At 38.3% G+C, this 13,827-nt stretch overlaps 1 protein-coding gene across 1 annotated transcript in view; it reads right to left on the reverse strand.

Moving 5' to 3' along the window:
* Positions 1-13,827, reverse strand: part of PIEZO2 (piezo type mechanosensitive ion channel component 2) — a 330,099-nt gene that overhangs the window by 34,223 nt on the left and 282,049 nt on the right. The window contains 4 exon segments of the mRNA XM_023754259.1: positions 1,486-1,652; positions 2,189-2,355; positions 6,861-6,920; positions 9,419-9,536. Coding sequence (XP_023610027.1) covers positions 1,486-1,652; positions 2,189-2,355; positions 6,861-6,920; positions 9,419-9,536 — 512 coding nt within the window.

Here is a 13,827-nt window from a genome sequence, read left to right on the forward strand (position 1 = left end):
CTCTTTCATCTTGTAACAAATTTAGTATTTGTGAAGGAGATAGTCCAGTACAGCTTGGTGCCTTGCTCAGCATCTGAAGTATGACTGGGAGAAACTCAGAAGCTTCTAAACCAGCTGTGGGAATACAGCCAATCTCTAATGTCTTTATACAGCAGGAATTTTAACCCAGAATTCCACAAATAATCTTGTGGGTGAGTCTTTCTTCCCAGGCTCCAACCAGTTAGAGACACTTAATCTTTATGTGTCTATCCCAGAATCAAGCCCAGGGCCTGGCATGGAATAGGTGCATTTTAACATATTTAATAAAAACAATAAACGTGAATATTCTCAGTGATACATTTGAAGATGGACACAAGGTATAATTCATTCAATCTAGGTAATTACCTTAGGCATGTCATTTTCCTCCTAAGACAAGACTTGTGCTTTAACACGAAAGCTAGATCGGTGTAATTGACAGCAGCTATCTAGAACACTGTGGTGCAAAGAATTCATAGACTTTTCTGGGTCAGTTTTCAAAGTAGGCCTGGAGTGTGGAAGAGGCAATGAGAGGCGGCATACCGTATGGTGGTTGTGAGGATGGGCTCTGAGCTGAACTAGATGGTTTTTGGATCCTGAGTCTGCTTATACATACTTTTTAATATATATTTATTGATTTCAGAGAGGTAGGAAGAGGAAGAGAGAGATAGAAACATCCATGATGAGAGAGAATCATGGATTGGCTGCCTCCTGCAAGTCCCCCACTGGAGATCAAGCCTACAACCTGGGCATGTGCCCTTGACCGGAATCGAACCTGGGACCTTTCAGTTCGTAGGCCTACGCTCTATCCACTGAACCAAACCAGCTAGGGCAGCTTATACATACTTTTGAACTGTGTGACTTCGGGTAAGTTAGTTAACCTCTCTAGTCTTCTGTAAAATGGGGATGATAATATTATGCATCTCATAATATTATGCGGTAACCTATATACAGACTTGGTGCTGGCCCATGACCAATGCATGTTATGTGACAGTGCACGTGATCACAGAACTCAGGGAAGATGGGAGCTGACAGAATCACTTCTTGGACTTTTATTATGAATCATAAAGTGACAATTCTGAAAGAAAAATATCAAAGATAACAACAGGTGGCAGAAGATTCTAGTATAGAAGATACTTTGTGGAGCAGCATTTTAAAATCGAGTGAAAGATGCAGCCCTTGACACAAATAAGTTATTTTGTCATTGTGAAGGTTCATTCTTACTTGTCTCCAGCTTGGAAACCACTATCCTGTGCCTATGAATCATATGGGTGTTTCTAATAGTTTTTTATTGATACCTGATTTTATCTGGCTCAGTCTAGGGGAGGACAATGGAGATATCCTGAAGAGGGTGGGGATCCAGGTTAAGTTCTGATTAACTTTCATCTCATACATTCATTTCTCATATTGATGAAGTCCACCTCTTGTACCTTTGTCAAAACCAAACCCATTGTTTAGAACATGAAATACCTGGAGATACTGTCATGTGAATCTAAGCTATCCATCCTGTGGGCTGTCTGTGCACCTGAAGCGGCATCAGGACGATCGTCAATTGTGTCCAGTCCAGACTCTCTGGAAAGGTTCATGATGTGGTTCTGATAGTACATGTGGATGCTTTCCCGAGTGGGAACGTTGCCCTGCAGCGAAGGAGACATTGCCACAGTTCTTACTTGCCTCTGCAGCCACCGGGCATTTATCAACACTGACAATCTCAGCTATCATGCACACCCGGAGTAGATGAACACAAAGCTAGTGAAGTTGGGGACTGATGTCAACTCATTAATGGTACCCAATATTATTGGCTAATGCTAAAAAGGAAATCCCTCTTGTTTATGGATGAACATGGTCAAAAGGTATAAACTTCCAGTTGAAAAATAAGTAAGTCATGGGGGTGTACTGTACAGCAGGGTCTCTATAGTTAATAATACTGGATTGCGTATGGGAGTCCCTCCTTATGCACAAGGGATGCATTTCAAGACCCCCAGTGGGTGCCTGAAACCATGGATAGTACTGAGCCCTACCTATACTATGTTTTTCCCTGTACATACACACCTGTGATAAAGTTTAATTTATAAATTAGGCACACCAAAGAACTACTTCGAGTTCTGGATATTGATTTTCACAATCTATATAATGTGTAAAGAAGCAAAGAGAATAATTACAAGAGTGTTACCTTTTTAATTTCTCTGGTCAGCATGCATCTTTCAATTCTCAAAACTGTAGATATATCAATATGCTCCCTTGAAATGGAGTTAAGCCAAGTTGTGAAACTATCCACGGTTGCCAAAAAGAGCACCCAGGTAAATTTCAGAATATTAAATATCCTCTTGATGATATTATCTAGGAGGAAGAAAAAGAAACACAATTTCAAAGGAACAAATGCCATCGCCCATTTTGCCGTAGGTACACAGTGGTGTTTTACCAAATGCAGACCTGTTTGAGCCTCCCTGCATCATGTGGAGTGGGCACCGACTGGGCATGACGGGGGGGTGGGGACCACTGCAGCGTAGGAAACCACCATCGGGCCTTTCTACACGTGCAAGCCAAGCGAGGACGGAATTGTTAACCTTTGGTCAAAACAGCTGCCAGAACAGATTCCTATACTTTTGGTTAAAAGTAGAGATTGCCTTCAAAGATAGTTATGCTGCTGACACAGGGATACAAACAGAATGTATTTATCCAGGTAACTGGGTCCTGTAATTCTTTTTCTATAAGTTTCTTCTTTTCTTAAGTAATAGTTGTTGGAAACAATTCTGTTGATTCAGTAAGAATTTGACACTTTCTACTGCAGTTGCATTCAGTTACATAATTTAAAATGATTCTGTAGAGCTCAGTACGCGTACTGAGAGTATATGTGTACACCACTGAAATATCACTATTCTTAATTATACTGAGCGGTGCTGACTACAGAATATTGCACATGGGATCAACCCTCCCGAAACCACAGAAGCTGTGAAATTCCTGATGGAGTTGGGTTGTCTTCCTTCTCTGTGCTGTGCCTGGGGGCGCCTGGGAGAGCTGCCGGTGGGATAAGATCGGCTCCAGATTGCCACTCTGTCCCAAATGTGTCTCCATGCAGCACGTGCCTCGCCAGCCCTCAGAGAAGCCAACATGAACTCCTGATCATGATCAGGTTTGAGGAGATTCCATAGCTGTGACCTAACTTTATTTTAGGTCTGGATCAAAATAAAAGAGGAACGTTCCCATATTAACCATCTTGCTAGTTTGTTCCTGTAAGCCAATTAGTTCTCAACTAGTATACAAGGAATCCTTGAAGACATGTTACCAAATTTTGATCAATGGGGATGTAATGTACAGCAGGGTCTCTATAGTTGATAATAGAGACAATAGGTCTTAGCAACTTTAGTATGTGTACTAAATATACCTTTTAGTTTTAACATCAAGACCACCATAAGCAAAACTGTGAAATAATTATATTTATCTTTACCACCTCTAGGGTGTACCTTTCTTTTGACTTGGCATTTAAAAATTTTAGTTTTTCTTTTACGATTTCAAAACCGTGATTACAATAAAGCAAATACTTAGTGAACATAACAATGAGTTAAGAATTGTCTTACTGTTTATTCAAAACAAACACCACCAATAAAAATCCAACTTGTATCTCACTCTTCCCACACGAAAGAAAGAAAGAAAGAAAGAAAGAAAGAAAGAAAGAAAGAAAGAGAGAGAGAGAGAGAGAGAGAGAGAAAGAAAGAGAGAGAGAGAGAGAGAGAGAGAGAGAGAGAGAGAGAGAGAGAGAAAGAAAGAAAGAAAGAAAGAAAGAAAAAGAGAAGGAAAGAAAGATTTAAGTGTCATAGTAAAACCTTAATGAATTTACAATTAATGATTATAGCCTAGCCTTTATGATCTTGTGCAGGGGCCAACCAACTTTTTTTCTGAACAGGGCCCGAGAGTGAATACTTTTGGCTTTCCAGGCCATACTGTCTGTATTGCAATGAATCACTCTGCTGCTGTCCTGTGTAAGCAGCTATAGACAATGAGTGAATTGTCTATGAATGGGAATGACTGGGTTTCCAATGAAACTTTATTTACAGATACTGAAATTTTAGTTTCATAATTTCCATATATCATGAAATACTCTTCTTTTTAATATTTTTTTCAACCATCAAAAATATAAAAATCATCCTTAGCTAACAAGCCTTATAAACACAGGTGGCAGGTATAGTTTCCTGACCTGGAATCTAGTATAATCTGATATGACCACTCTGTGACTCGAATCCTCTCTCTCTGCTTTAATTCTCACACCACAGTATGAATCAAAGTTTAACTTTGTAATGGTATGTGTATATGTGTATATATATATATGTATATATATATATATATATATATATATATATATATATATATATATATGTGTGTGTGTGTGTGTGTGTATATATATATATATTTGTGAATTGAGTGGCCTAGGAGGAAGGCAGATTTTCTCCCAGGTAAATGTTTGCTCTTTTCAAAAGGAAAAACATCACAAGCAGCTTAGCTTTACATGGGATGGCCTCCTGACAGAGTGGAGATGGGCAAGAGAGACAAAGAAGAGCTAAACAGTTCTACCTGCTGGAATAACAAGAACCTTGGAGCGGCCAGCTGGTAGCTAAGAAGAAAACTGGGAAAGCAGATGGGGGATGATTAAATGAGAAGGGCCTGGAGGGAAGGGGCCCGAGTCACAGGTGGCTGTGAAGCCAGGCCCCAGAGACACCAGCTGGTGAGAGATCTGCCCAGACGGGAACAGTGATCCCTGACTTTCCTTTCGAAGTCATGTCCTGCTATGCAAGCTGTCACTGCCTCCCACTGTCCCCCAAAACTCGGCAAAATTGTGTCACACCTAACAGCTTTACATGCGGGACACTTCAGGAAGGAGGGACGTGAGAGAGTAGTTTCAATTCAACAAAGAAGCCCGGGAGGGAGCAGCTGCTTGGTGAAGCTGAATGGAGTTGAGCTGGTACAGATTCCACAGGAGAGCCATTCTGAGCCAGAGAGGCCTGGGAACCCTGGGGGCATCTACACTTCTCTTTCCACCCCACACTCCTGTTTCTGTTTTGATCTTGAGCAAGGCATGCAATGCCTGCAGTAGTTTGGATACAACCTCTAGCCATTTGACCCCTGGATGCTGGAAGACTTGAAGTTAGTTACAACTATTAAGAAACGTTAGCAACATCTTATATTTTTGACAACTTATTTTTTTCTCATAGTCACAGTTACTTCCCTAGAGATGGTAAAGATAAATATAATTATTTCACAGTTTTGCTTATGGTGGGCTTGATGTTAAAACTAAAATAGCTGTGTTGAAGACATGTATAACATGCACTTTATAAACTTGGGTGATCACTAAGTAACGTGAAATTCGGATTTTTATTTTTACTTATTTTTTAATGATAGAGGCAATAGGACATAGTCATTAAGAGCACAAACTCTGGATTCGGACTCCTTGGGTTCAAATCTTAACTCTACCTCTTAGTGGCTATGTAGACTTTGAAAAGTTAATCTTTCTCTGCTTCACTTTCTTAACTGTTAAATGGGGAAGAGGATCTTTGCCAGGGTTAAACAAGTTAATTTGTCTAAAGCTCTCAGAAAAGTGCCTGACAAAGTTGTGAAATCTAAGGGGTTAGCTATTATTATTGTACTAGAGGCCCCATGCATGAAAATTCATGTATTGGAGGGGGTCCCTCAGCCTGGTCTGCCCCATCTCACAGTCTAGGAGCCTTCAGGGGATGTCCTAATAAGCTGCAGTCTGGCCTCCCTCTGTGGGAGGCAACCTGACTGATCAGGGAAAGGCACCACTCCCATCACCCCGCTGCTGCTGCCACTGCCTGCTGCAGCAGCTGCAAGGCCTGAGCCCCGGGGCTCATGGCTGCCTGAGCCCACAGCTGCGGTGAGCTCCCAGCTGCTGTGGCTTTGTGCAGATGGACATCTGGAAGATGTCCGCCCTAATTAGCATATTACCCTTTTATTAGTATAGATAAGGCTTTGTAGCAATAATAGAAGATCTGAGTTCACATACGTGTGAATAAAATGATCTGGAAATGGAGGCCAGGTTTAAGAATTGTGCCACAGAGGGTATTACTAGTAATTAGAGCGCCTTTGAGAAGTCTCATTTTGAGCCAGCAGATGGCATCCTTGGACGTATTTGTATCCAGAGTAGAGAGCATAGAAACCTTGCCTGCTGATAATGTACACAGGAAACAGCACTTTTATAGAACTAGAGAGGCATTTGAGTTTGTTTCATTTGGAGAATTTTGTTTTGTTTTGTTTTGTTTTTCCTGCACGGAGAAATATTCCTCCTAGTCCCATACTATGCAAAACCCAAATAAAACCATGATGGGGCTAGGAGTTAGAAGACAGGGATTCTGTCCCTGACTGTAGCTCTGGGATCCTGAGCAAACTTATTAAGACTTGGTTTTCCACCATAAAATGAGGAGTTGGCCCAAGTTTCCGGAGTACCTTTCATCTCCCCAATTCTACTTACTGCTTAACTCCTCCTTTCTATAGTCTTTAAAATTAATTGCCAATATTTTTTGTTCCTCTGTTCTGATGGCTTCTATGGGGTGTTTGTCATTTGTTCCCCCACACCTCCTTTCATAGGTACTTGGAAAAAAGAATTTATAAACTGACTGTGATTAATGTTTAATCCAACAGTGCAAGGGGCAGATCTACTTTTAGGAGTCACTTTGCAATTTCACTAGAGATGAGATTTCAAAGGACACCGGTTATTTAGTCATAGTGCAGAAACAGTATTTGATTGATTATTTTTAGGCAGCTTTTCATTACATAAACATTGGGTAAGGAACATTTTCAAATTTCCCCCTGGTCCTATGTATTTATTGTATTACCTGGTCCATCCGACTTCTTTTTGACTGGTTCATCCTCTTGGTCTTCCCACTCCACAGGACCTGTCGAGTGTGTTCAATTAACACGAGTTAGATTCAGTTAGGGTATATTAAATGCCACCCTACTCTTCTGGATTAAAATAAATCTTAAAAATTAAATTTCAGATATTCTGCATTTCTGAAGAGTTCCTGGGAAAAAGTTGTAAGAATTCATGGCATCCAGAACAAAAATCATGGATACCAAGAAAATAAAATATAGTCAGTCTTATTAGTTAGGAAAATTCAAATGAAAATGAAAGCCTTTCATCATCCCAGAGAAAGACAAATAGTAGAAAGAGTAATACATGGGGGATAAAGCTACAGGGAAGTGCACACTTCCGCTCACAGGAGCGTAAATTACTGAAATGGTTTTGGAAAATACCTATTAAAGCCAAAAAAAAAAAAAAAAGCACATCATTTAACCCAGTAATCCCACTTTAAATAATGTATTCTGTGGACAATGCATGTTCTTCCCGACCTTTTGCTATGCATTTAAATACACAGACAAGTCCGACTACATACGGAGTTTTGTTCAGGGATGTCTATGATAGCACTGTTCATTGCAGCAGAAATCTGGAAGCAAACTTTTGTCCATTCGTGATGTAATAGTTGAATAAATTAAGCATATCCATATCACAGAATATTTTGCAGCTATTAAAAAAGGAGGCTATGGATTTGTGATACTTAATTGGAGAAATGGTCACAATACATTACTAATGAACATGTAAGAGCAGTTTGTATGGCATGAACTCACTTTTGAGAAACAAGGGAAACCGTGCTTGCACACATATGTGCAGGCCCATGAGGAAGGAGTGGGAGTGAACACAACATGTTGTGGAGATTTGGTATCTCAGTAGATGGGTGCCCAGGGCAGACTGTGCATTTATCTCTTGCCTGATGTCTTCTTACATCAGCTCTGTCTTAATTTTGTCTTATTAAACCAAGAAAGTAAAATAAAATTAAAGTTACCAGGAAGTAGCAGGGGGCAGAATGGTAAAAAAGGAGAGAGGTGTTTCTATTTAGAGCTCCATTAAAAATTATGTTTTTTTCCTTTATTTTTAAATATATTTTTAATTTCGCAAAGAATTTATGTATATATTTTCTCTGTAAAGCACAAAAATTTAAGAATTTAGATAAGCCTAAAGTTCTCTTTAATCACACCACTTAATCTCAGTCTCTCCACTCCTCCCCCAGAAGCAAGCACTGCTATTAATTTTCTAAGTATACTTCCTGATCTTTCTCTTGCATTTACACACTATTATATGCACCCATTAAAATGCAAAATATTATGTTGAAGTTTCCTTTGTTTCATAAATGGTTGCATAATCCGTATGCCATTTTGCAACATAATGCTTTTCATTTAACAATATTTGTCAGGAACTTCTCTCCAAATCAGTTCAAAGTAATCCATCTCATTTTTTAAATTACTGAAGAGTATTCCATTATATAATGATAACATAATCTACTTGGATCTCCTTCTTTCTGTTGGCATTTAAGATGTTTCTAAATTTTTGTTATTAATAAATGATGTTTGATGAATACTCTTAGCCAGGTGTCCTTGCACATGTGCAAATCCTGCTTCAGGTTACGCCACACACCTAGAAGTGGGACTGACCTCTAGTAGGATTGTACACTTAAAATGTCCTCAGATATTGACACATTTCTCTTCAAAGTGGATGGACAACTTTGCAAAAGCACTTAACTTCCCACTAGTTCCTATGTTATCAAATGTTTAGCTTCTTGCCAATCCCATAGGTTAAAAACCCAAAATATCAAAAGACTTAGTTTGTATTTCTCATGTTACTAGTGAAGCCGAGCTCTTTTTAAAAGGCCATTTCCTTTTTATTTTATTTTATTTGTGAATTGTTTTCATATTTGTTGATCCATTGGGTTGAACTTTTCTTTTACTGATATTTTGGAATCTTATTATATTAAATACTAATCTTCAGTCTGATTTATATAATGAAAATGTTTTTCCTGAGTGCCCCCACTGCACTTTAACTTTGCTATTGGTGTGTTTTGTTGTGGTTTGAAATTCCCCAACCCCACCCCCCCACCTTAGAAATGTGTTTCTCTCATATGCCTTCAAATGCAGCAGTTTAATGTTGAATATGGTATTGGTAGTTATGTTCCATTTTTGGTTCATGATCAAATGTCAAAGGTTCATCTTTATTATTACTTTTTTCCAAGAACAGCTTTTAACTTATTGATAAGGTCTTGTCTTATATTTATTTTCTATCACTTAATATCTCTCTCAAAATAAATTTATTTTCTTTCTACAGACTTTCTTTGGGTTTATTTTGCCTCTCTCCCCCATTTTATAAATGCATCTTAACTTAAATTCATGTTTTAATTTCTTCCAAGTGTCAGACACAAGCAATTAAGAACAAGTAAAAGTCTTTGCACTCTTTGGAATTTAAGAATTTGATTTCTCCAAAGATTCTGTCCTTTGCAGTTCCTCTGTTGTATTCAAGGCCACAGAAATGCAGAGTGTGGCTAGAGCTGCACCCCAGGACACTCACCCTCCCCAGATCCTTTTCTCTGTCTTTTCTGTTCTTCTCTTGCAGACATCTTTTTCTCTTTGCGCCTCTGTCGGAGTGCTGTTTTAGGGTCAGTAATCCAGGCTTGATAAACAAACTGAAGGGAGAAAGTTCAATTATTTTCTGGCTTTTTTAATAATTTAATTAAAAGAAAAGAGACCAACACCAAGCTTCCTGACTTTTGGAAACATTATTTTTTTCTGCCAACACAAACTAAATACCATCTCCAATATCCTTTCTTTTCCCACCCCCGTATTCTTTCAAATGCTGAGCTGACCTGTGCTATTTTCATTATCATGAAATAATAGATGGAAACAGATTTGTAGGAATATATTTCATTTGGTATCACAGACAATCATGAGAAACTTTGGGTATATACAAACCAGCATTTTTTCCAGCTCCCCCGGTACTACCACCATTTGTGATACTTAACTATTGATCTTTCCCATTACACACAATGGAATAAACTGGAGGTCTCACTAAGTATCAATAGAGTAATGTTCTTCCATCATAAATAAACTCTGAGTAGAAAACAAAATAGCATCTTTTACTGGCTTACGCTGGGAAACAGTTTTGCACATTTGATACCTTCCCTTGTGAATAACAGCTATTACCAGCAACTTGAGAAAGGGCTTTGCAAATTGATTAGTATTTGGAGAGGAAAAATACTGTGATATTAAGATTAAGAAGTTATTGCAGATGGTATGGAAGGAAAACTTGAGTTTTTGGTTGCCTTTTGTCATTTTCATTCAAGAGCTGAAAATAGTTGCAATAGTATATTATTATAACCGATAACCATGATAGACCCATGATGAACAGCCCGCCCACTGAGAGTCATGCAGAAGGAACAAAAAGAAAACCTTGATATACAAAGTCAGCCACCTAGAACCACGAAGCCAAGCAGGCATGCGCCTCATGCACCCGCAGACACACCTGGGTCTCAGGGAAGCTGGGTTTTCTGTTCTCATCAGAGAGGTAAAGGAATATTTTGCAGGGTCGCTTGTAGACCCAGGCACTTTCAATTTATTGTATGTAATGTTCAGATTTCTGGGATCTTTGAAAAGAACTGTTTAAGGAAACCATGGGCACTGCGTTGTCAGTAAAATTTAAGAGATATCTGTAGTACTATCAACAATAAAAATATATTTTAAAAATTTAAGAGGGAATCAATGTTTCCATATATGGAAATGTAAAGGTCATAGGTTATTAAGAAAGAACATGACTTGTCACTGGTAGAAATCTGAATCTTAAGGGCAATTAATGTAAATATATTATTATTTTTTATTTCTAAATAAAAAACCCAGGAGGCAAAAAAAATCCTATTTTATGCCCCAAATATTTTAAAAAATGAGATAAACTGAAATTTGAAGAAGGATCAAATAAAGGAATTTATGGTAGATGTTTATTGAGCATGTTAATTGGGAAGTCTAGCAAGAATATCTCATTAATAAGCAAACTTGCTTCCGCAAAACATTGATTCTTTTTAAAAATCTATTCTGCCAAATGTATATAAAATTTCAAGCTTAAGAGCAAAATATGGTGACATTTTATTTTAAAGTTATTAGAATCCTCTTTCTAGAGAATGCAAGAATCCCAAAAATAAAAAATAAAAAAATTCAGGATCTGCAAATGTTATAAGTGCACAACTGGATACATTTTTCTCCTCTGAAGAAAATGAAACCTTTGGGCTGGAGGGTGAGAAGAGGAGGTGCTTTGATTAGACTGAAGAGGTCTTGGGGAAATGGTGAGGACCACTGAAATTTGACTGTGTTTAAAGGGAACTCCTGGTTCTACATATGACACCTAAATGATTAAGACTACTGTAATAATGTAAGAATTTCTTATTGTAATAAGAATTTAGATAATGCAAATAAGAGGGAAGAAGGGAAGGGGAAAGAATCATATGGCACTCTTTATTTGTAGGTAAATTCTCTTAATGCTGATATTTAGAAATACAAATATTTTAGAGTTCCAGGAACATCTGACAGAGGGTCAGTTTCACTTAAGTCCAACTGTGTCAGGAAAAAGTTGATAATGAAGGTGGAGGAGGAAACATCCCATTTCTTACTGAGTCAAGGAATGGAATTTTCTTACTGAAACTTCTCAATTCTTACTTGGTGGCTGTACTACCATCCATTTGATGGGTCTCCCTAGGGAATCAGACCTGAGTACCACTCACCATAAGTAGAAAATGCATGGAAATGTCTTTATTGACCTCTGGCTTCTCCAAACTGCACTGCCACTGGATTCCCAACTTTATCTTACATTTTTTTCTTAAATTTTATTATGCATTATTAAGGAAAATGGAATTCATTTTACAGAACACTTATTATATAAAATAGAATTTAATCTTTAAAACAGGAGAGAACTTCATTGACATAGAAGATCCTTAACTGAAACTGGTTAAGTTTCATAAACTGCCCTTTAATTCAGGTGTGGTCCAGGGCTTTCTTTATGTTGTCTGTAAGAAGAGATTTTTTAAATAATAGGATTTAAAAAAAATAGTAAGATAGTTACATTGTAATCTTTCACAGAAATTCTTTTACATGGATGGAGAGACTCATAGAATAGAGAAGAAAGAATCCGAGGGAAGTGGCAACGGTGAATATTAAACTAATATGCAGGGACCTAGAGTAGATCCTGCTACTCAAGGGGGTCCAGCTGCTTGCACTTCACCCAGGAGTTTGAGAGAAATACAGAATTTCAGATACCACCCAGGACCTGCTGAATTTAAATAACCTGCATTTAAATAAGATCCTCAAGTGAACTGTGAGAAACACTGGTCTTGGTCATTATCCAAACCATTTGCTTAACACCGAGGAGCATAAAGACCTAAGCGTTTTCGTGCTTGCCTCAGATTAGGTCAAGAGAAACAGCTTTCTTTCAAGTACAACAAGAGTAACTCACTGCCTATGATTTTCAGTAATGAAGGGACGACAGCATAGGTAGCTGGATATGAACAGTTATTCAGCTCAGTACCTGGGAAGGAGCAGCTGCGCAGACTGCACACAGCAGCACCGTCTAGGAAGGAGGCGTGCTGAATTCCCAATGAGAAATGGAAAATGATGTCCAATTTAGGAAGATGGAGAATTGACAGGTAGCCAGGAAGGAGGTGGAGCAAACTGAATCTTTTATTGGCTTACTCGTAATTTAACCAGCTTTCTGAGAAAAATTATACTTTTCACACATCATAACTGATGCATGCAACCAGATATGACCCTTTTCAATTGAGATGTGACTTAGACAAAACTACAAAAAGGACAGAAATAGATGTATATCTGCATTTTCTCTTCCTACTTTTCGATAGGCTCTGGTGTCAATGGAAAAACGAGAATCAAATAATATGAAATTTGGCTTCTCAGAACTTTTTATGGAAAACTTTGTCTAACATTTTAAATTCTTAGAATTCCTTCATTGCTCGATCTATAGAACAGGGAAAATGCAGATGTAGCAACAAGGGTCTGCTTGTCTAAAGATCTACAGAGCAGAGGGTCACACACCACACACCAGTAAAACATCAAATACCTTTGCAGCTCTGATTAAATACTGAAGAATAGTTTTGGGAAGTTTAATGACAGACTTTGGCAAGGCTAAAATGGCTGATGCAAACTTCCCAATAGCTCTCTACAAAGAAGGACAAAGCAAGAGTAGTTAGTAGAAAAAAAACAAAAACTAGTAATTTAATATATGATGTCAGCATGAGTTTGTCTCTACAATTACACCAATTAGGCTCAAATGTGCCAGTCACTGAAGCTAGAATAAAAGTGTGCTTATGTTAGAAAGAAAGAAGATAGTCAAACGTTGCACATAATCCATGAAAATAGTGAAGATGACCTCGGTCTCTCCTTTGCTGCATGATGAGTTAGAACAAGAGTCATTAGAACAAAAATAAACAAGTCAAGTCGTTAGTATTTGACAAGCCAGCTGCACACATGCACACAGACACAGTCATCTGGAAACACACTAGGTTAGCAATGGGGCCAGTGAGAAAGCATCAGAGCAAGGGGTCTCCGTGAATAATTTAGTTCTTCAGTGTCACTGGGAAAACGGGTGGATGTATCCTGCCAGCTTGAGAAGACCTGGCCAGCAAACTGACAATAGCCTCTTCAAGGACACAACATGTAATTCTAGGTGCTTGTAGTATAACCAATGAAAACTAACTCCTAATATGTGGCTCTTTCCTAAAATCTATATACATATAAATCTATATCAAGCTTTCATTCCATATGTAACTCTTCCGACAAATCATCATGTTTAGGTAGCACTGATTATACATTCACTGGGTACACTATACTTAGGCTAATGAGCTATACAACTGAGACTGGTGCAGCAAGTTCTGGGGAGAAAAGGGCAGTTGAGTTGGAAAAAAATCAGAGCTGTGCTAGATACTT

The sequence above is a fragment of the Myotis lucifugus genome, unplaced genomic scaffold (assembly GCF_000147115.1).
Source record: "Myotis lucifugus unplaced genomic scaffold, Myoluc2.0 scaffold_58, whole genome shotgun sequence".
NCBI lineage: Eukaryota > Metazoa > Chordata > Mammalia > Chiroptera > Vespertilionidae > Myotis > Myotis lucifugus.